The 20,459-nt window shown below is 63.7% G+C and overlaps 2 protein-coding genes across 4 annotated transcripts; one reads left to right on the top strand and one right to left on the bottom strand.

Moving 5' to 3' along the window:
- The first annotated feature begins 7,801 nt into the window (after window positions 1-7,801).
- On the top strand, window positions 7,802-15,756 carry MFSD12 (major facilitator superfamily domain containing 12). Its single transcript, XM_079114916.1, has 10 exons — window positions 7,802-8,280; window positions 11,973-12,183; window positions 13,363-13,507; window positions 13,583-13,762; window positions 13,887-13,979; window positions 14,054-14,146; window positions 14,309-14,479; window positions 14,551-14,645; window positions 15,357-15,487; window positions 15,596-15,756. The coding sequence occupies exons 1-10, from the start codon at window positions 7,983-7,985 to the stop codon at window positions 15,616-15,618; spliced, it is 1,440 nt and encodes a 479-aa protein (XP_078971042.1). The 5' UTR covers window positions 7,802-7,982; the 3' UTR covers window positions 15,619-15,756.
- TEKTIP1 (tektin bundle interacting protein 1) lies at window positions 14,696-19,261 on the bottom strand. 3 transcript variants are annotated; one of them, XR_013759848.1, is made up of 4 exons: window positions 16,749-17,492; window positions 16,535-16,660; window positions 16,166-16,437; window positions 14,696-15,260 (listed from the first exon to the last, which is right to left on the bottom strand). XR_013759848.1 is itself a non-coding variant. In XM_079114915.1 (4 exons), exons 1-4 carry the CDS (start codon window positions 18,551-18,553, stop codon window positions 16,256-16,258), a joined length of 681 nt encoding a protein of 226 aa, XP_078971041.1. In that variant the 5' UTR covers window positions 18,554-19,261; the 3' UTR covers window positions 16,073-16,255. The 3 variants fall into 3 exon arrangements, 2 of the variants coding, with proteins under 2 accessions (XP_078971041.1, XP_078971040.1); XM_079114915.1 differs by lacking the exon at window positions 14,696-15,260 and adding an exon at window positions 18,420-19,261 and having other exon boundaries at window positions 16,073-16,437; window positions 16,749-16,987; XM_079114914.1 differs by lacking the exon at window positions 14,696-15,260 and having other exon boundaries at window positions 16,073-16,437.
- Between the last annotated feature and the right edge of the window lie 1,198 nt (window positions 19,262-20,459).

The raw sequence follows: 20,459 nt of genomic DNA, 5'->3' as shown, positions 1-20,459 counted from the left end.
CCTCGGCATGCTAATGACAGTAGTGGCGAGTGGCCCGATTGGGTGCTGCATCCCTCTGGGGCGTGACTATGCAGATGAAGGTCAGCGCGCCCGTGAGTGATTGGCCGAGTAGGCTGCGGAGCCGCGTGGGAAGGTGGGGCGGGAAGACTGCGGGCGGTGCGTCAAGTTCGGCTGCGCTCGGCTGCGCTCGGGACCAATCCAGGGCTCCTGGAGGCCTCGCTGGGCGGAGCCTCTTAAAGGGCCAGTAGGCGCGGCACGGACGGCTCCTCCCAGCTTGAAGTGGAGACTCCCCGCCCCTGCCGGATCTGGGAGCTGAGGATCCAGGTTGGTCCCGCCTCAGTTGCCATGGGGACAGCGGCAGGTTGCTAGGGAAGAGGTTAAGGACCTGGGGGCATCCTCCAGTGTTAGGGCAAGGTGGACCTGTTCTTAGCCTCCTGCAAAAGCTGGGGAGGGGGAGGGTTCCGGTTTATTCACTTAACTAGAGTCCTTGGCACCTCGCCCAGTCTGGGGCTTCTGGGCGTGGGGATTGCTTTACCCCTAGAACCAGGGTTTTCCCTCCTGTGCAATAGGTTTTCTGCACCATGTCCAGGACCAAGAGGCTGGACTTGGGGCTGGGCTGTGGCTCAGTGGTAGAGCGCTTCCTTCCTCACGTGTGAGGCTCTGGGTTCGATTCTCAGCACCACACATAAATAAATAAATTAAAGGCCCATCAACAACTAAAAGAAGCGGGGCGGGGGGCTGGATCCGGGTCTGGGTCAGGGTGGGGATGGGGTCATAAGCTGGGCTGGGAGCATTCGGAAACGGATAGTGGGAAAGAAAGCCTGCTGGGAGGGACCTTCCAACTAGGTGGGCAGGGGGCTCTGCCCTGAGGGCAATATCTGGATACCCCACCACAGCCCATTAGACCCTAAACAATCTGCCCGCCCTCCCAGCCTCCTCTGCTCCCTCTCTTCCCCTCTCCCTCTCTGCTCCACGCTCCTCACTGTTTCTCATTTCATTCTTATTCCTTCCCATATCCTGGGCCTTTGCTGTTTTCTACTCCTGGAAAACCCTTGCCCCAGATATGGGCCTCTCCTGGGCCTCTTTCAGGTATTTGCTCAAATGTTTGCCTCTTCAGCAAGGGCTTTCCACGCTGTAGTTCATCTCTTTTTCTCCCCGCTCCATATGCATGTTTGTGAAGCAGGATAGATTTTTTTTTTTTTTTTTTAAATATGAGGAGGGGCTGGGGGTGTAGATCAGTTGGTAGAGTGCTTGCCTTGCAAGCACAAGGCGCTGGGTTCAACTTCCAGCACCAGAAAGAAAAAAAAAAGTGTGTGGTGGGTTTTGCTTGCCTCATAAGCAAAAGGCCCTGGGTTCAATCCCTAGCACAAAAAAAAAAAAAAAAAAAAAAAAAGGGAGAATAAAGGAAGAACAAGAAAATAGACTTTTGATTTGAATTTCTTCATACCAGACCTGTCACTCTCCAAGCAGTGTCTCTCCCAGGCCTGTCATTCCCAAATTTCTGGAAACCTGTAAATATCAAAGTTACTGGAACTTGACCAGCTTATGAAAAGTACCTTGTGCACTGTTAGCCCACCAACAGACTAAGAGAGAGAGAGGACATTTTAAGACACCTGTACCTTGGAGGACTTTCCAGTGTTGTCTGCTGATGAGGTAATGGAGACATGCTGCTGAGAATGGCCAGCCCATGTGAACTAGCGTCCAGGCCCACCCTCCCCCGAATTTCCTTTACGGAAGAGCCTGAAAACCTCCAGGGTGTCCCTCACTCTCAAGGTGGCCCGCAGGGCATGCCCTGCCCCCTCCTACATCAATCTCTGCCTCTACTGACAGGAGCTGAAGTTCCGAGTCACGCACGTCAAGGACCGGCTTGTCCTGAGTTTCCCCAGTCTCTGGGAATCGCTCAACACCCTCTTCTGGTGACATCTCTTTCCCAGTGACATTTCCTGTCACTGCATGCACTGGCACCGCCCGCAGCCCTGCCCCTGCCAGGTGCTCAGTGTGTATCGTTGAGTAACGTGGGGACGCATTCTGCACGTCTCAGGGACCAGGCAGCCGCTGTCCACTCTGAGGACAGCGTGGCAGTTCCTGGAAGGGCCAGATGAACATGAGGCGGTCATTCCACCCCATCCTGCTGTCCCGCTGCTGGGCACAGCCTCGAGAGAAAAGGAAGAGGTGTCCAACACGGGTGCAGCAGTGCCAGGCCCTCCCTCAATTCCGCCCCCAGCACCAAAGCAACAACCAGAGCGCACACAAATGTCGGCGACCCTGAGCTCACGGTCACCAGAAAGTGAAAGCGGCGAGCCAGTTATTTGAGGATGAACGAATAAGTGAAATGTGCCTCCACACAGCTGCTGGGGAGGCTGAGGGAGGAGGACAGCAAGTTCAAGGCCAGTCTGGGCCATTTAGCGAGACCCTGTCTCAAAATAAAATAAAAAGGACTGGGATGTAGCTCAGGGATCCAGCGCCCCTGGCCTCAATCCCCAGTACTACAAACAACAAGACCCAAGGAGCGCTGCGCTGATTCCTGCTGCAACAGGAGGAAGCCTGGAACATCCTGGTCGGCCAGAGACAAGCAGCTCCGCAGCGCAGGACTCCATTGGCAGGAAACGTCTGAATGGGAATCCAGAGACAGGAAGTAGATTTGCGGGTGGAGGGCCTGGGGAGGGGTCGGGGTGCTGCTCAAGGGGACAGGGCTCTTTTGGAGGTGATGGGAATGTTCTAGAATTCAGCTGCGATGATGGTTGCGTGGCCCCGCAGGTGTGCTTAAGCCTGCCTGATCATGTGCTCAGCGGGCGCGTCCGCGGCGTGTGAACTCAGCCCCAGTAAACCTGTTCTCACGGGCAGCCCAGGGCTGAAGAAGAGCTGGCCTGGAATCTGGACAGACCCGGGTTCCAGACTGCTCCGTTGCTCAACTGGCTGGGTTACCTCCCACCTCCCTGTGGCTCTGCTGGGGGCGGGAACAAGACCCTGGCAGGACGGGAAGACTCCCTCCGCCAGCCCTAACCTGATCAGCAAGGCTCGTGTGGGCTCAGCTCTGTCCTGCAGCTCCCAGCGCACCTTGCCAGCATTTCAGGGGGGCTTCCTGTGGGTCGCGAAGAGAACAAGAGCCAGGCATCTGTAATGTCAGTGATCTCAGCGGCTCTGGAGGCTGTGGCAGGAGGGCAGTGAGTTCAAGGCCAGCCTCAGCAACGCACCACTAGACAAGCAGGCGGCCACTGAGCTGCACCCCGCAATGTGTTTCTCTGTGGGCGCCAGCAGCCCGGCCTGAGGGTGGCTCGTCCTTCGTCCCTTTCCTTCATTCCCTTTAATGAGTCACTTGGAAATGTTTACAGTTGGGAGCCAGGAAGGGCAACTGTAGTCCTAGGACCGTGAGGCCACCCAGGGTGGCTTAGCTGACACCTGCTCGGTTTTTTAAATTAGATTTTATTGTGCAAACAGTGCAGGAGGCTCCCAGTTCCACAGAGCCGGAGCAGGACGGCCCAGGCCACCTCGCTGTCCACGCCCAAAGGCAGCCCCTGAGGGTTCCTTCACGCACCTGGCCTGGGCTGGGGGCCGGTGGAGCTGGCTGAGCACAGGGGAGGCCTGGGATCCCTCCACAGCAGCGGGTGGGGCCGCACACACCGCCCAGCAGTATCCATCTTCACGTGACGCTTGCCCTGTGTGCGTGCCTGCGTCCTCATTTCCCCTTTTTATGAGGACATCAGTCACACTGGATCAGGTCCCACCCTGATACCTCATCATAACTAATTCCATCTGCTTGGACCCTATTTCCAAATAAGGTCACTCTCTGAGGGCCGAAGGCTGGGACAGAGCCTCTGAACCTGTGGGAGAGAGGTCCCTGTGCATACATGTGTGCCCCGGAGCCGGCTGCCAGCCCTGCCAGGCCTTTGGATATCCCGCTGCCTCCGTGCCACGGGCACCCACCTGCTCCCTGCTGGACTCTTCCATGACCTTCTCTAAGTTGGCCCGGTGCTGTGCCTTTCATCCACGTGGGAGGCCCAGGGAGGAGACTGGCAAGTCCCGGGCCAGCTGGAGCAGCTTAGAGAGACCCTGTCTCAAAATAAAAGGTGCTGGGGTGTGGCTCAGTGGCAGTGCCTGGCTCCATCCCCAGGGCCACAGGACAAAGCCTTTCTTCTGGAAAACCTCCGTGTGTCAGGCCAGGCCAGACCTCCCTCCCTCCCCGAGCTGCCCACCGAGGCTCAGGTGACTTTGCCACTGTGCACTTCATGGCCCAGTGGTGACCATCCTGACTCAAGTGTTCCTTTTGACCTTGCCCTTTGGAGCTCCTGGCCTGCTTTCTCAGGGAAAGTAGGAAGACATGAGATTGTGAGTTGTGGCGGCTCCCATTTCAAGATGCGTTTATCTCAGGGCTGGAAAGGGAAGGCGGGCGCTCTGCCTGCTCCGCCTCTTCTGAGCCATGTCCTTGGCCCTTCTTTTTACTCTGAGACAGGGCTCACCAAGTCGCCAAGGCTGGCCTCAAATATGCCATCCTCCTGCCTCAGCCTCTTGAGATGCTGGGGTTACAGGTGTGGCCACCTCACCCGGATCCCTTTCAAATGTTTATGGACATTTGTTACCATGAAGTCTAACTTTTCTCCACTATGTGAGAGGGACCAGGGTTCCCACAGGCATGGACACCCCAGTCTCCGCAGGCCGTTTAGCAGAGCAAGTCTAACAGGGTGTCGCTTCAGCAGGTGTTGGCGTGCTGAGAAAGCAAATGGGATGCACAGGAACAACTGCCCCAAATGGCTCCTGGCCCTGCAGCGGAGTGGGGACGGGTCCCAGACTCGGGAATTCTGGGCAGTGATGCACGCCCCAACCGTGTGGTTGGGTGATTGAAGCCAGTGCCCCAGTTTCCCCTGTCATGTGGCGTGGCAGCTGGTCACCTTCCCGAGGCTGCTAGGGATTCAGAGACGCCATTCGCATACAGCTCGGGACAGGGCCGCCTGCTCCAGCAGGGAGGTCCAGCGTCCAGCAAGAAGGAAGCCCAGCCAGGGTGCAGCTGATGCTGAGGCAGAGCGCGTGCCTGATGCTGGCCAGGCCTGGGTCCTCTCCCAACTGCCAGGAAATTCACCAATTAAAATCACAAGTTCAAGGCCAGCCTGGGCAACTTAGGGTCCTATTTCCCACAAGCGCTGGGCTGGGAAGCTGCCTGCTGGGGACCAGGAAGTCCCGCCACCCAGCACCGCCTCTGTTCCCTCGGCCACTCCCCACTTCCTGCAGAGGGAGACTGAGGCCTGGTGGGCTGCCTAAGGCTGCTTGCCTTTGATCTAGGCGTGCCTCCCCCCTCCGGTCTGTGAGGTTTCTGTGGAATCTCGGACGCCCCTCCTCCCCATCACTGGGCCTGGGTCAAACAGGATCAAAGCTACCCCCGACACCGACACCGTGAGGCTGGACTGGGGCCACCAGGATATCTGATCACTGGCCAGGGGAGGGGTGAAGCTGAAGCGGGACTGGCGTCGGGGGGGCGGGGAGCTGGGATGCTTTGGGGACATCAAAGGCTGCCAGGATCTCTTCTGACCTCAGGCCTACCTAGCCCAGGGGCCCGGTATTCATCCTTCCTGGCATGCCTCCTCCTAGACAGGACCTTCTCTGATCTTGACCCCCAAATCTGACCCCTTCCTGGGGCACGTGTCCCCTTTACTGGCTTCCAAGAGTCTAAAATAAACTGCCCCCCCCCCCCGTTGCCCTTTTTATCTGACAGTCCCTGCTCCCCTGGCTAGGGATCAAATAGATATCCTGGTGGCCCCGTCCAGCCTCAGGGTCGGGCGGGGGAGTCAGCCACAGAGGCGTCCATCCTGTCCGACCCGGGCCCAGGACGGTGGCGGGTCCTCCATGACCCGTCCCTGGCTCTCCAGGGACGCTGCCTCCCTGGTCTGACTCTGACTTCTCCGGCCCCCAGGGGAGCTGCATGGAGGGTCTAGGGTCAAGGCTGATCTGCTTCTGCTTTCCCCACGAAGTCAGGGCCAGGAAATATTAGCTGGCCCCCGAGAGCCCAGGCGCACGGAGGCACCCCCGCTGAATCTGCCCCAGGCTGCTGGGCTCTGGACCCAGGGAACACTGCCACCTGCTAGGCACGCGTGTTCGGCTGGCCCTCCCCTGCTGGTGAGCCGATCACTCAGATGCGGAGGTCCCACAGAGCTGTCTGGATCCCAGATCTGCCTCCTGTCAGCTGCAGGGCCTCCTGCCAAGTGACTTGGGTTTGTGTCTCCTTTTCACATCCTTAAAGTGGGTACAAAGTGTCCAATCTCCTAGGAATGTTGTGGGTAACAAATCACACGAAACCCTTCCTTGCATTATTTCTAAAAGCCCCTTGCCAGAGAGGACAGAACTCCTGGTTGGCGTCCCCTCCCAGGGGCCATGGCTGCTCCTGTCTCCTCTGCCAGGTTGTCCCTCTTGGGCCTTCCCCTCCACCTTCCTTTTCAGAAAAGTGGGTGAGGTCTGCCCGCATGGGCATAGGGGTGACGGGCGTAGGGGTCATGGGTGTAGGGGTCACGGGTGTCGGGATCGTATGTAGGGCCAGGGCTGTGCTCGGGCTGGCTGTCTGGACCTCTGGGTTGGAAGCAGGGAGTTGAGGTCACCCCACCTTTTTCTGCGTTTCTGGCCCTCTGCCTACAGTTCCTACCACTCAGTCATTCCACTGACTCCCTTTCTTTTTTCTTTTTTCCGGTGGTGCTGAAGACCAGCCCCAGGACCTCTCCCGAGCTAGGCGAGCACTCCACCGCTGAGCCACACCTCGGCCCAGGACAGGCATCCCTGGGACACTGGCAGGACAGGCATCCCTGGCAGTGAATAGGACTGCTACAGTGGGGAGCAGGGCTGCGGAGGTGGGAGAGGATAGCTGGGTGCGATGGGGCAGCGCGGGGTGCAGATCCAGAGCAACGCCCGAGGGGGCTTCCCGGGTGCCACAATTAAGAGCTGACACTTCTGTGGCGTTTTGCATCCATGGTACCAATTCTAGAGCTGGAAGACAGAGGCCCGTGCGCCGCTTAAGGGACTAGGTGTGAACGTCAGGATTCTGACTCCAGAATTTAAATTCTAAAATACCGCGGCAGGAGGCCTGGGGGCTAGAGGGAACGCACCCAACCCTGGGGGCCTGGCAACCGCTGGCGTTCAGTGACACATTCCTGGAAGGCCGGCAGAGGGGAGGCAGTGGGCCCCGGGCACCTAACTCCCTGCGGGCTCCTGACTCAGGCGCCCTTGAGCACCTGGCTTCCCCTGTCTAGGGCTGGTTCCCGCCCGCTCGTAAAATGGGAGGGAGACTAGCCTCCGCCACGTGGGGCGCTTGGCACAGTCAGCACTCATTAAATGCCAAGTGGTGTTGTAATGACGAGCCCCATTGTTATCCATAATAACTAATTAATTAGTACTAATATATCCTCACCGCATCCCATTGGATCTCTCAGGCCAGGAAGTCACCCTGCCCGGAGGCGGGCTCAGACTCGGTCCCCACCCACCTGCGTCCCCATCCCACCCTCACCTCCCCGGCCCCCGTTAGGCCTCGTAAAGCCGCGGGCGGGCGTGGGTGGCTGGACCTCCAGGCGCTAGTCTGGGTGGGCGGAAGGGATGCGGGCTTCTCTACTTTACCCGCCACGAACCACGGTCCGGCTTCTCGCAAACCCCAAGAGTCCCCGCAAGGCGCTAGGACCCCGAAGACACCCTATGGGGAGGCCCTGCCAAGCCCAGGGCCGCGCCCCCTCCTTGGTTATTGGCTGGCCAGGCCCCGCGCGCGGTTTCGATTGGTGGAGGCGGCCGCCGCTCCCGGGATTTCCCCGCCGCCGCCCCGCCCCGCCCCGCCCCGCCCGGGTCGCCAGCTCCCGGCCCTCGGGCAGGGCTGCCGCAGACGCGATCTCCCGCGGCGCGGAGGACAGCCTGGCGCGGACTCGCGCGGAGTGACCGGAACGCGGTGCGGGCCGGGACGGCCCCGCGGTCCCCTCTGCGCCGCGCAGCCAACCCGGGGTGACGTCCCCAGCGCCCGCGCCATGGGCCCGGGGCCCCCTGCGGCCGGAGCGGGGACGCCCCCGCGATCGCTGTCCCTGGCCGCCCGGCTCAGCTACGCCGTGGGCCACTTCCTCAACGACCTGTGCGCGTCCATGTGGTTCACCTATCTGCTGCTCTACCTGCACTCGGTGCGCGCCTACAGCTCGCGCGGCGCGGGCCTGCTACTGCTGCTCGGCCAGGTGGCCGACGGGCTGTGCACGCCCCTGGTGGGCTACGAGGCCGACCGCGCCGCCGGCCGCTGCGCCCGCTACGGCCCGCGCAAGGCCTGGCACCTGGTCGGTAAGGCGCCCGCCCCGCCCGCCTCCCCGCCCGCCCTGCGCGGGGCTGCAACTACCCTGTGTGGCCAGCCTAGGCCGGCTGTTGCACTGCCCAGTCACTGCCGAGACCCCCTCTGGCTGCCCCGGGGATGAGCCTCCTCCATCTGTCTGTCCCGTCATCCAGAAACCCTCTGTCTACTTATAACCCGGGTTTCCCCACTCTGTCCCATGCCTGAGCCCCACCCCACACCTGTGTGTACAGGCTCTCACTGTCTGCTGTCCTATGGACTGAGTCTCCTCCACCTGTCCCCCATCTGAACCCCGCTGTCTGTGACCTGCATTCCTCCCCTCTGTAATTCTGTTCGGTGGCCTAAGCCTGCCCCATCTCTGCCTGTCCCTGAGTCTGAGCCTTCTCCATCCGTCCCACTGCCCAGTATCCCTCTGGCTGCTGGATCCATGAGCTGCTTAACTGCCTTGTGTCCCCTCTGCCTGCCTATGGCCAGCCTCCCTTGTCTGGCTGCTTTTAGGCTGCCGTCTGGCCTGCAGGCCCTTCATCTAACTCTTCCTGGGGCCCTGGAACTGTCTGTCCGGCCCCAGGGGGCATGCGCACCCCTCTGGACTGGGTCTGACTGCCCAGCACCTCCCTGTCAGTCTGTCGGGTCCATCCTGACCTTTCTGATCAGGGAGACCATCTGGGAAGGTCACGCTGCCTAGACTCCCTCTGTCTGTCCCCTGAGCACCCCTGTCCAGCCCTGCCCCCATCTCCAGTGACCTGGTGCTTTAGGGGGTGAGGGGTAGTGTCCAGCCAGCCAAAAGCTGGGAACTAGGTGGGACTGGAGGGGCCAGGTCTGCCCTGTGCTTGCGCTGCCTCTGACCAGTGTGGGTTGTCCAGGGGAGTGGGCCACGAGTCTGGCAGAGTTGCAGATTAGAGGGCTCCGGTGAGGGCGAGAGGTGCCGGGGCAGGGTGCTGGGCGCTCCCTGATAAGACTAGCCTGCTGCCACCCTCCTGCCACCAGCTGGGACCGTGAGACCAGCCCCGAGGCTTTCTGTTGTTTGCCCTGGCAGAACCGCCAGCTGCATCCTGGCATTTCAGACCTGCCAGGCATGTCAACAGGCAGGGCCAAGAACCCTACCCACTCCTTGAAATTCTACTGGTGGGAAACCAGGAGGGGCGGGCTGGTGCCCCTTTGCCCTCGGGGGCAGTATTTGACTAGTGAGTGACATTTTTTGCAAGATGCAGCAGATCTCTGAGGGCTTGTGGGCAGCCAGCATCCTTGTGGTCATGGCCTGGGGGCTGGATTTTCAGGTTTCACCGATGTCCAGGATGCCCATGTTCTTCCTGGGTCACCTAAGACTGGCCTCCTGGAACAGGAGACAGCAACGTCATTCCTTTCCCGGGGCTGATGTGGGGCTTGGGTGCAGGGCCCGGTCCAGCCGCTTGAGCATGTAGCTGGGAAAATTCATTGACCCACGGGTGAGGCTGTGCCTGGGTGCAGATGGCAGGAGCGGGGCTGGTGACCTGTGGCGGTTCCCTGGAGAGCATGCTGGGTGTGCAGAGGCCCTGAGGTGGCTGTTGCAGGCTGACCGTGTGCCCATCGTAGGTGGGAGGGCCCAGCTGACCCTGGAGGAGGGTCTGAAGCCCCAGCAGAGGTGGGGGCTGGACAGGAACCTCTGTAGGTAAAGAACTGCCAGCTTGTGTCGCACAAAGTGGGCCTGGGGACAGGTGCCTTCCAGACAGCAAAACCTGCACCTTCCCCACTCAGTGGGCACACGGGAGACCCCCATGTTGGAGAGGAAGCCAGGCAGCCTCCTGGTGCCTGATAAGATGATGAGTACGTCATTCTGGCAATAGTGCCCACCTCTCCGTTTTACCCGAGTGGGGCTGGACTGTGGGGACAGGGATCCTTTCCTTAACAAGCTCCTCAGGATTTTCCTCAGACCTGGAGGACCCTGAGAGCCAGACCTGAATCCTCCTCTAGACCGGGGCTTCAGTCAGAAAGCAGAGAGGACACTGGCCTTGGGGCTTAGCAGGGTGAATAGGAGCGTGGTCAGGGGGCAGCATTCCAAGCCAGGGAAGCAGCTGTGCAAAGGTGGGAACTGGCGTGGCTGTGGAGCTGCTGAGGCAGGAAGAGGCTCAGGAAGAGCAGGGTTCTTGCCTTGCACCCTGACCCCGTGCCCACCTGAGGTGTGGGCTGTCATGACCTCCGTTTGTGCAAATGGAGGCCTGGAGACACTTGCCTCCGGCCTCCCAGCCAGGCGGCCTAGGCCAGCAGGCGTTAACCGGACAGGGCAGCCAGATGGAATCTGGCCGGGGAGGCACATTCTCTTGACTGAAGTCCACCCTTTGTGTCCTGCCCCCAGGGTGGCCTCCAGGTCCCCAGGAATGTGCCTGGTGCCCCTCCCAGGCACCAGCTCCAGCAGAGTGGGTGCTCTGAAGAGCAGGGGCGTCTGGTTTCACTTCCCAGCCCCCAGGCTGCAGGGGAGTCCAGGCTGGGAAGGGGAAGTGGGCCGCAGAGGAGAGGTGTGGGAGCCCCAGGCTGGGCAGGCGGCCGCAGGGTGCTGGCTCGGCTCCTCCCCTGGGCGTGGCGTGGTGCCTGCCACTTGGGGCTCTAGGTAGAGGCCTCTGTTGGTAAAGAATCATCGGTGGCACGGGATTTGTCCAGGCACTGAGGATGGAGCCCAGCAGCTCCCAGCTCCAGCCCGAGCTCCAGCCCGAGCTCCAGCTTCTATTATTGAGAAGGGATCTCCTGTGTCACTCAGGCTGGCCTCCAACTTGCCATCCTCCTGCCTCGGCCTTCCGTAGCTGGGATGACAGACGTGCCCACATGGGGCTACCCCTCGGGAAGCCAGCAGGGTCCAGGTCCTCTGCTCAGCGTCAGGGACGCAGGAGTAGTGGAGAACTTTCCCTGCTCACCCCACTCTGTGCAGGGGGAGCGGGAGGCAGACAAGACGCTGCAGACAGACAGGATCCCTGGGTGCGCTGACGGTGTCAGGAAGAGAGTCGGGCTGTGCAGCAAGTGTCCAGGGCCAGGAGGGGCCTGCTGGTGATGGGCTGGTCAGGGAGGGCTTCCCTGCGCTGCTGACATTCTAGCTGAGCCCAGGGGTGGAAAGGAGCTGGCTCTGCCAAGATGTGAGGGAGTGTATGCAGACAGAGGCTGCAGCTGTGCCAAGGCCCGGGGGCAGAACACTGCTGGGGCACAGGGAGGCAGGAAGTGGGTGGTGTGGCCCATGGGCACAGGAGCTTCCCATTCATTCTGAGGTACTTTTCTGAGCAGCAGGTCTCGGGAAGTGGTGGGCTATGCTCTGCTTTTCAGTGAGTCCTCAGGCTGTGATACCTCAGTGTCCCCAGGAGAGCCCTGATAGTTGATGGGGAATCAGGGCCTTCCCAGAACCACCTGTGTCCTGGCTGGGGGCCTTGAGGGTGCTGGGCCTGGGGGGAAGGGGTAGGGGCTTGGGCGGGGCCTCTGTTGTGGACAGCTCTCTGGGGCTCCCCATGGGCCGGTGACCTGCTGCATGACCTCATCGGCCTGTAGCAGCGTCCCATCCCATGACCAGGGATGCAGGCCCACTCCCGCCCCTCCTTCCTCCCTGGCTACGGGGGCGCTGCCCGGCGGATGGGGTCCGTGCTCAGTGCCCCCGTCTGCCTGTCCCTGGCAGCTGCCCTGCCTCCACTTCCCTCCCCGGCCTGCCCAGCCTGACGTGGCTCCCCCACAGGCACTGCCTGCGTGCTGCTGTCCTTCCCCTTCATCTTCAGCCCCTGCCTGGGCTGCGGGCCCTCCACGCCAGAGTGGGCAGCCCTCCTCTACTACGGGCCCTTCATCGTGGTCTTCCAGTTCGGCTGGGCTGCTGTGCAGATCGCCCACCTGAGCCTCATCCCGGAGCTGGTCACCAGTGACCCTGAGAAGGTGGAGCTCACCGCCCTCAGGTACCTCGGCGGCCAGGCTAGCGGGCAGCCAGGCCAGTGCGGCTGGGCGGCTGGGGGGTGAGGCCCTGGAACCCAGGGTAGTGCAGCTGGAGGGTCACTGCCAGTCTCTCGTTCAGGTGGGGCCAGGACCTCATCCAAGGCTTGGGGTCCCCCTTCTGCGTGCATGTCCCTATGGCCGTGTGCTGTCCTGCAGCCATAGCGCATGGTGGCTGGGGCATCTCTGATCTCAGGGGGCTGTAAGCCCACTTTAGAAGGGTCATCCCATCAGGCCAGGCCCACCCAAGACAGCCTTCCTAAGGACCAAATCACACCTGCAAGATTCCTTTATTCCGCTTCACTGTGTCACCTACACCTGAGAGTGGCATCCTGTCCTGGATTTACAGGGGAGGGGACTGGACAGAACAGGAACCACAAGCCATTGTTGCTCCCACTTGGTGCATTTGGGGCCTGGCTCACTCCCGACTAGCTGCAGGCACTAGAGGACGCTGTTCTGGCAGTGATGATAAGAGCATTTACTGAGTGCTTGCTGTGTGCTAGGTCTCTGGGAATCTGGGAGGCGGGAATGTAACATCTTCCACAGTCCAGAGGAAATGTCCGGAAGCCAGGCTGTCTTTTTGCTGTGCTGGGGACAAACCCAGGGCCTCTGCGCCCTGGGCCAGGGCTGACGGGCTGAGCTGAACGGCGGTCCTGGGTGGGGCTGGCCCAGCATCTGCCCGCAGACCCCCCTCTGCACTGCCCTGGGCTCCTGCCGGCCCTTCCACTTCCCCACTGTGGCAAGTGCCAACGACAGGCATTGCCCAATGCCAGCGTCCCCAGGGCCCTGCAGGGCTGGGCCACTCTGGGCTGCTCAGCGTGGGGGCACATGGACTCTGCAGGTGGCATGGTGCCACTTTCAGCAAAGGAACCAAGTCGGGTCACAATCCAGAGGTGCCCTTCCAGCCTGGCTACCAGTCTCCAGGCATGAGTGGCCCTGGTGGTTCCAGACCACAGTCCTCCTCCTGCAGTGTGGGGACACAATTTGAGAGCCATCTTTAAGCAACTTGGTTTTCAGATTGGTGGCGGCCTCCCTGGTCCTGGGTGGTGCACGAGGGGCCGGCTGGGTGGACTGCATGCAGGCGCGTCCCTGGGGCCGCCACGTGGCTGCGCCCGGCCCCCGCGCTGAGGCCCCGCCCCCGCCAGGTACGCCTTCACGGTGGTGGCCAACATCACCGTCTTCGGTGCCGCCTGGCTGCTGCTGCACCTGCAGGGCTCCTCGCGCTCGGGACCTGCTCAGGACGTCAGCGTGGGTGACCAGCTGGGGGTCCAGGACGTGCCGGTGTTCCGGGTAAGTCGGGGCTGGCGGTCACCTGAGTCCCTGCGCCCAGGAGTGCTGCCACTGATCCTCCTGCCGCCTTCCCAGAACCTGTCCCTGATGGTGGTGGGCGTCGGCGCCGTCTTCTCGCTGCTGTTCCACCTGGGCACCCGGGAGGGGCGCCGGCCGCGGGCCGAGGAGCCCGACGAGCACAGCCCGCTGGTGGCCCCGCGCCCGCTGCCCCTGCTGCTCTGGAAGCACTGGCTCCGGGAGCCCGCCTTCTACCAGGTGGGTCCGGCCCTCCCGGCCGCCTGCGCCAGCGCGGGCGCCTTCGCCTGGGCCCCGCGCTCCTGCGGGCCAGGAGCGCGGGGCCCTGGCTGAGCCCTGGCTGTCCCCTCTGGTCTGCCCTCAGGTGGGTGTGCTGTACATGACCACGAGGCTCATTGTGAACCTGTCCCAGACCTACATGGCCATGTACCTCACCCACTCCCTCCACCTGCCCAAGGTGAGCGGGCGCGGGGGCCGGGCGGGAGGGGCCCCAGGTGAGCCCCGTCTGACGCCGCTGCCACTGCCCCGCAGAAGTTCATCGCGACCATCCCCCTGGTGATGTACCTCAGTGGGTTCCTCTCCTCCTTCCTCATGAAGCCCCTCAACAAGCACATCGGGCGGAACGTGAGTGGGCGGCCCGCGAGGGGTGGGTGGCAGTCCGCGGCGGCCGGGAGCGCTGGCTGCTGGCTTCTCCGCGGCCCCGGGGTCTGCCCTCGCCTTAAAGGACTGGCGTTTGGGGGCCGCTTGATGGCGAGCGGGCGCCAGAGCGTGGCTGGCCTCCTGCAGCTGACCTACTTTGCCGGCCTCCTGGTGGTCCTGGTCTTCGCGGCCTGGGTGGCGCTGGCGGACGTGCTGGGCGTGGCCGTGTACGTGGCGGCCGTGCTGCTGGGCGCAGGCTGTGCCACCATCCTGGTCACCTCGCTGGCCATGGCGGCCGACCTGATTGGCCCCCACACGGTAGGTCTGCTGGGCGGCGGAGAGGGGGCCTGAGCCCGCAGGCCTGGTGCTGACCCCTGTCTGTCCCCCAGCACAGCGGGGCCTTCGTGTATGGCGCCATGAGCTTCTCAGACAAGGTGGCCAACGGGCTGGCTGTCATGGTCGTGCAGAGCCTGCACCCCTGCCCGTGAGTGTCCCCTAGGGCCTGAGGCCATCCCTGCTGGGTGAGGGCCCATAGGGAGACGCAGGTGTCCCCCGTGGCAGTCCCTCTGGCTGTCCATGCTGCCTGCTGTGACCGCGGCATGCAGGCAGGGCAGCCCGGCCGCAGGGTCGGGGTCAGGGGACTCAGGCTGCAGACGCGGGTTCCAGAGGCAGATGGTTCTGGGGTGGCACGGGCAGCACTCGGGAGCCTCGGCGGCCGGCCGGCCCATCAGGGAACCGCAGACGTGGACGTGGGTCGAGGCCGGGCTGAGTGCAGTGAGCTGCCTGTGGAGGCCTGGCCCGCAGGACAGGGCCTCTCTGGCTTCCTGAGGACCTGGAGGGCCCCTGGCTCTGGACCAGTGAGGAGGCACAGCTGCGCCAAGGCCCTGGGCAGGGCTGAGGGGCGTGTTGCGGTGCAGTGAGGTGTCCGGCTGGGGCGGACGGCAGGGCGGGGAGGGAGGAGGCAGGCAGAGGGGCTCCCAGGCAGGTGGTGCGGGACCTGGGGGCTGCAGGGAGGACCTGGGCTTTGACCAGAGGGAGGTGGGACCCCGGAGGGCTGCGGGCAGAGGAGGGGCCTGAGTCAGGTGCCCTCTGGTGGCTGCTGTGGGGAGGACAGGCCGTGAGTGAGGGCGGGAGCTGGCACCCGTGGCCTCAGGGCTGGGCCTCAGGTGTCCTCCCGGCCTTCTGTCCCCGACAGCTCGGAGCTCTGCTGCAGGGCTTGTGTGGGCTTCTACCACTGGGTGATGGTGGCTGTGACTGGTGGCGTGGGCGTGGTGGCCACCCTGGCTCTGTGCAGCCTAGTCATGTGGCCCATCCACCTTCGGAGCCGTGAGTCACCTCCCCTCCTCCCCCGGGGCGCAGCCAGCCAGTGGGAGGAGGGGGCTGCGGGGCAGTGGGGGGGGCTCCTCCTATGCCACCCTCACCCCTTCCTTCCAGGGGACCCTGGAGAGCGGCCCTGACCGTCCCCGGCCTCCTGCAGCTGTGCCAAGGGACCACTGCACACCCCCAGGCACCTCAGGCCTCCGGGAAGCCCCACTGCCCTGGCTTCCTGGCTCTCCATCTAGCCCTGCCTGGCGGCTGGGGCAGGACCGATGACCCTGGGCTCAGCCCTGCTGGGGTGGGGACACCTGGCAGGGTGTGCCGACAACCAGGGGCCTGCCCCAGCCCTCCCCCCTCCCAGCCCTCTGGACCATGTGGCTGCCCTGCCTCTGGGGGTGGCAGCGAGGGTCCCACAGGGGTGCCCAGCCCAGTGTGCTCCTCACTTCCGTCCTGGGAATCTGAGTTTGCTTGGTGCCCTAATCCTGCTAGGAAACCAGGCCCTGGGGGCGTGGGACAGCCTGGTGTGGTGGCAGCCGTGCTGCCCTGGGGGCTCGGGGACCCACTGGGGTGTGAATAAAGAGCTTCCACGGGTGCGGCTCCTGTTTCATGGGGACGGACAGGGACCTAGGGAGCTGACGTGGGAGGGGGTAGCCGTGTGCCACGCCCGCTCGGTGGGTCCTCGGTCACTTGCGCCTGGTGGCTGCGGCCCCAAGCGTGGACAGACCCCCGGGCGCAGCTGAGAGGTGGCGGACGGGCAGCGGCTGGGCAGAGCGAGCTTTATTGGAAGGTGGGCGTGAGGGCGGGCGCGGCCTGCTGGCCGGTGGCGGCGCAGTAGGGGTCCAGGCCCCACCGCCGGTAGTCCTGCGCGGTGTAGCGCGGGCGCTGGGGCGCCGACAGCTGCGGCACGTAGTCTGTCGCGGGCGAGGGCGGCTCCGCCTTGAAGCGGTTCCTGTGGACCACTGCAGGCCGCGGACGGGTCAGCGCGCGTCCCCAGCATCCCTGCCCGCCGCTGCCCAGGCTCCCGGACCTCCCGGCCAGGTGGGCGCGCCCGCTCACCATAGTCCTTGCCCCGCATGGGCCTGTCCCGCCACTGCACGCTCCCCCACCGCGCGCTGGGGCTGCGGTACTGCGCGGGCGTGCAGGGGTCGAACCAGGCGGTCTCCCGCAGGCGCTGCGTGTAGGCTGCGGGGGAGGAGGTCGTTGGCGCCCCGCCCCCGCGGGCCGGCCTGGCCACCCGGGCAGGGCGGAGTGCGGGGCGGGGGGCGCTCACCCGGGGGCAGGCTCTGCTCCCGGTAGCCGTAGCATCGGTGCCAGCGGGAGTAAGCCTCGCGGTGCGGGCTGTCCTGGGCCCGGGGCAGGGTGTACCAGGCCTCCCGGGGGTCCGCGTTGGTCAGCCCCGTGTACCACGCTTGGCCTGTTGCATCCCGTCCCATGGGCGAGTACTTCCAGCGCGTGGCCTGCTGGATGGCCGGTGTCCAGCGGGGCCCCTCCAGGGACTGGTAGTCATCGCTGAGGACCGGGAGCAGAGCCTGAGCCTGTGGCCGCATCCGCCGCAGCCTGCCTTCTTGGCAGCGGGTGTTGGGGCCCCACTGCCATGTCTGCCCTTCAGCCCTGGGCGCCGGCCCCAGGTGTCGGAGCGGGGAGGCTGCACTGCACCAGCGGGAGACCCTTCCACTCCTTTGGCCTGTGAGCTTTTCTGGCCGGGGAGGGTGGGGAGAACGCGAGGGCTGTGGCTGCTGCTGGGGAACTGATGTGCTTGTCCAGCTGCCAGGACCCATGGGTTTCTTCCTCCAGGGCCCCTGGCCTGGAGGCGCTCAGGTGGGGTGAAGGAGGGTGGGGGTCAAGCACGTGGCCCAGGGAGGACATGGTGGTCCCAGGATGGGTAAGTGATGCAGCTGCTCAGGGAGTGCCTGCCGGGGAGGCCTCTGCACCTGTCCTGGGCCAGGACAGGGAGAGAGCCGGCTTCCCCAGGAGGCTGCACACAGCACATGCAAAGGCCCTGGGCGGCAGGCAATGTGTGGAGGGGCAGATCAGGCAACAGAACGTGCAGCACGGAGAGGAGTGGAGATGTGCTGCTGGTGTGCAAGGCCACACCTGGCGAGGCACTTCCCACTAAGCCAGGCTGCCAGCCGTCCAGGGCTGAGTGCTGCCTGGCACCAGGCCTGGGCTTGTCTGGGCCCTGAACGAAAGCGGTGCAAAGCAACAGCACAGGGAGAGCCTCTCTGCTCCCAGACCCGCCGCTGCCTTGGCAGCGTCCTCCGCTGGGCTCTGGCAGGCAGGGTGTGCACCCCTCCACTCAGAAGCTCCTGGTTCATGGGCCTTCCCTCCTTTCTGAGCTCCTTTCTTCCCTTGGAGGAGGAGCACAAAGCTCCTTTCTGCCCACTCTTTTGCACAGCTGTGTACTTTTCCTTCTTGGTTCATCCGCAGGTGCCCATCAGCAGACACAACTGGGTGGAGGAGTGTCTGCCTTTCATGTCCACCTGGAGTCTCAGAAAGCAACCTTATTTGCAAGAGGATTTGAATAGATGCACTCATTAAGATGAGGTCACTCTGCGGGTGGGCCTGTTCTGGTGCTGTGTTCTTTAAAGACACGTTTGACACCCGCAGGAGAAGGCACTTGGAGGTGGCCGTGGCCTGCTAGGGCCACTGGGAGCCGCAGAGAGGTGGACGGCCCCCGAGCCTCTGGAGGGGCTGCCTGCCCTGGGACCCTGATCTGGAGTTTGCCCCCAGAACCAAGACTGTTGTTGTTCGGGCCCCTGGGTTGGTGGTCCCAGCCGGGCCAGGCCCAGCACCTGCACCCCATTCCCGCACCGCTGCTGCCAGGAAGAGGTGGCGTTGGGGAGCCGCCGGGTGGCTGGAAGGCGAGGGTGTCCACAGCATGGCCGATGACACTGGACAGAAGAGAAAGGCCAGGCCGTGTTGGGGGTGGGACAGGGCTCACCTGTGCAGAGGGGACGGGAAGTCAACCTCAAGGGTGCCCAGGGGGACGTAGGGCCGGGCGGCCTCCCGCCTCAGGGTCTGCATGTCTGCCTCTGTGTCCCTGCAGGCTCCCGCCAAGAAGGCCTCTGGGGCCATTGTTGACAGCGACAAAGGCCACCTGGCAACAGGGCGGGGCTGGCCCTGGTCCCACCCTGGCCCTTCCTCCCTCCGCAGCCTGGGGAGGCCTTCAGTGCCCACAGCTGGTGTGTCCTAGCCTGGGATGGCACTGGAGTCACCAGGCCACCTTTGCATGGTGCGTGGGGCTAGGAGGTCCCCAGCCCCTGGGTCTACCTGGGCATGGCCCTTCCCCGAGTCCCCCACAGGGGACAGGCCCTGGGCCCCGGGGCCCTGTCATGCTACAGCTGGTGGCACACCCAGAGCAGGAGTGCAGGCGCCAGTGTGCTCAGCGGGCTCCGTGGGGGACCAAGGGACACGCAGCATGGTCTATGCACGGGTTTGAGTGTCCTTTGGCCACAAGCGAGAGTGAGGTGACACGCTGCAGTGTCGAGACCTGAGGACCTCGTGCCCAGTGAGACCCAAACACGTCCAGGAAAGGTCCAGGACCGAGTCCAGAGACAGAGGTGGACTCGTGCTGGACTGGGAGCGGGGAGCCTGCGCACGGGCCGGGTGGGTTCTGGAGTCGGTGGAGGTGGCCGTAAGCGGAGTGGCTTGTTCATTTACGTCAGTGTATTCCGTGTTTATTTCGCCCTGAGCAGAAGTGTAAACAAGCACAACAAAACCCGGAGTCTGCCCACCGTGGCACCCTGCCCTGGCCAAGCCCGTCACCGCCCCCGGACAGCCTCCAGCAGCGCCTGCCCTTTCCCTCAGCCAGCCCAGGCTGTGGCCTCCCTGGGAGACCCTGCCCGCCCCCGGCCCGCCGAGCTGGCGGTGCGCAGACCGCCCCCAGGGCTCCCTTCACCAGGAGGCAGCGGCTCCCAAGGCAGCTCGCCTCGCCCTCCGTCCCATCCGTGGGACAGCTGAGCGTAGGCTTCTCGTGACCTTGCTCATCCTCGAACCTGCCCACTGGACAGCTGGAGGGAGGGTCAGTGTTCCGTTCTGTCCTTCCTGGGCCTGGGACAGGGCCTCGCCTGGAGGGAAGGGCAGTGGTCAGGCCCTTGACCAGCCGCCCTGCAGTCCTCCGGCCCAGGCCTCCTTTTCCCGTGCACTGTCCCCACCAGCCTCTGCCCCGCAAGGCACCACGGGCCACCCCTGCGTCCCAGGAGGCTCCTCCTCGGCCCAGCCCTTGCCTCCCCACGGGGCCCGTCCACTGTCCCTCGCGTCCTTCCCTTTCACCATGACAGCTTAGCTCCAGACCTCCCTCCTTCAGTGCCAGGCCTCGCCCCTCCTTCTGGGGTCCTCCCGTCCCTCCAGCCCCTCCACCTGGGATCTGCCCGAGCCTCCTGGTCCCTCCCCTCCGTGGGACCCTCCCTCGGTGGCAGCAGCACGGGGGACCTGGTGCCATAGGACTGCGCCTGGGGCTTGCCCTTGGCAGGAGCTGCTGCACTGTCCCTCGCGTCCCTGAGGTGGGCCAACAGAGGTGCTCCCTTGGCTCTGGACAGGCCCCCTGCCAGTCCCCCCTGGGAGGAGGACAATGGTGCCCCCAGGGCCCCTCCCACAGCACCCCGCCTGAACGCCGGAAGCAGCAGGCTGGTGCTGCCTGGGCCCCGCGAGGTCCTGCAGAGGCCCCCGCGGCCAACCAGGCTTGGGCCACAGGCACCTGCTCCAGGCTGGGGAGTGAGGTTGGGGGACACGGGGCTTGTTTTCTTATTTAAAAAAAAAAACAACAAAAAATAAGATGCTGGCCAATCAGAATGCACGCTTCAATGTACACAGCCGGCACGTGGGCGGAGGCCTCGCTTCCGGCAGAGGAGGGGTCCATCTGCCCAGCAGCAGAGGCCGCCCCGTCCACCGGCACAGCTCTGGACTTCTGGACAGGACACAGGTGAGGGCAGAGTCACAGGTACATATATACACATGCACACAGCTGCACGGCTCCAGACCT

The sequence above is a fragment of the Sciurus vulgaris genome (genome assembly GCF_902686455.1).
Source record: "Sciurus vulgaris genome assembly, chromosome: 16".
NCBI lineage: Eukaryota > Metazoa > Chordata > Mammalia > Rodentia > Sciuridae > Sciurus > Sciurus vulgaris.
This window is presented reverse-complemented; position numbering and strand designations above follow the sequence as displayed.

What these genes read in the sequence shown, in the direction of transcription:
- TEKTIP1 (XM_079114914.1), bottom strand. Translation starts at nt 17,256, where the DNA reads ATGGGTCCTGGCAGCTGGACAAGCACATCAGTTCCCCAGCAGCAGCCA. An exon ending in GGAGCAGAGCCTGCCCCCGG is followed by an intron (nt 16,661 to 16,748) that starts GTGAGCGCCCCC and finishes CCTCCCCCGCAG; the next exon opens with CCTACACGCAGCGCCTGCGG. An exon ending in CATGCGGGGCAAGGACTATG is followed by an intron (nt 16,438 to 16,534) that starts GTGAGCGGGCGC and finishes CGCGGCCTGCAG; the next exon opens with TGGTCCACAGGAACCGCTTC.
- MFSD12 (XM_079114916.1), top strand. Translation starts at nt 7,983, where the DNA reads ATGGGCCCGGGGCCCCCTGCGGCCGGAGCGGGGACGCCCCCGCGATCG. An exon ending in GGGAGCCCGCCTTCTACCAG is followed by an intron (nt 13,763 to 13,886) that starts GTGGGTCCGGCC and finishes GTCTGCCCTCAG; the next exon opens with GTGGGTGTGCTGTACATGAC. An exon ending in ACTCCCTCCACCTGCCCAAG is followed by an intron (nt 13,980 to 14,053) that starts GTGAGCGGGCGC and finishes ACTGCCCCGCAG; the next exon opens with AAGTTCATCGCGACCATCCC.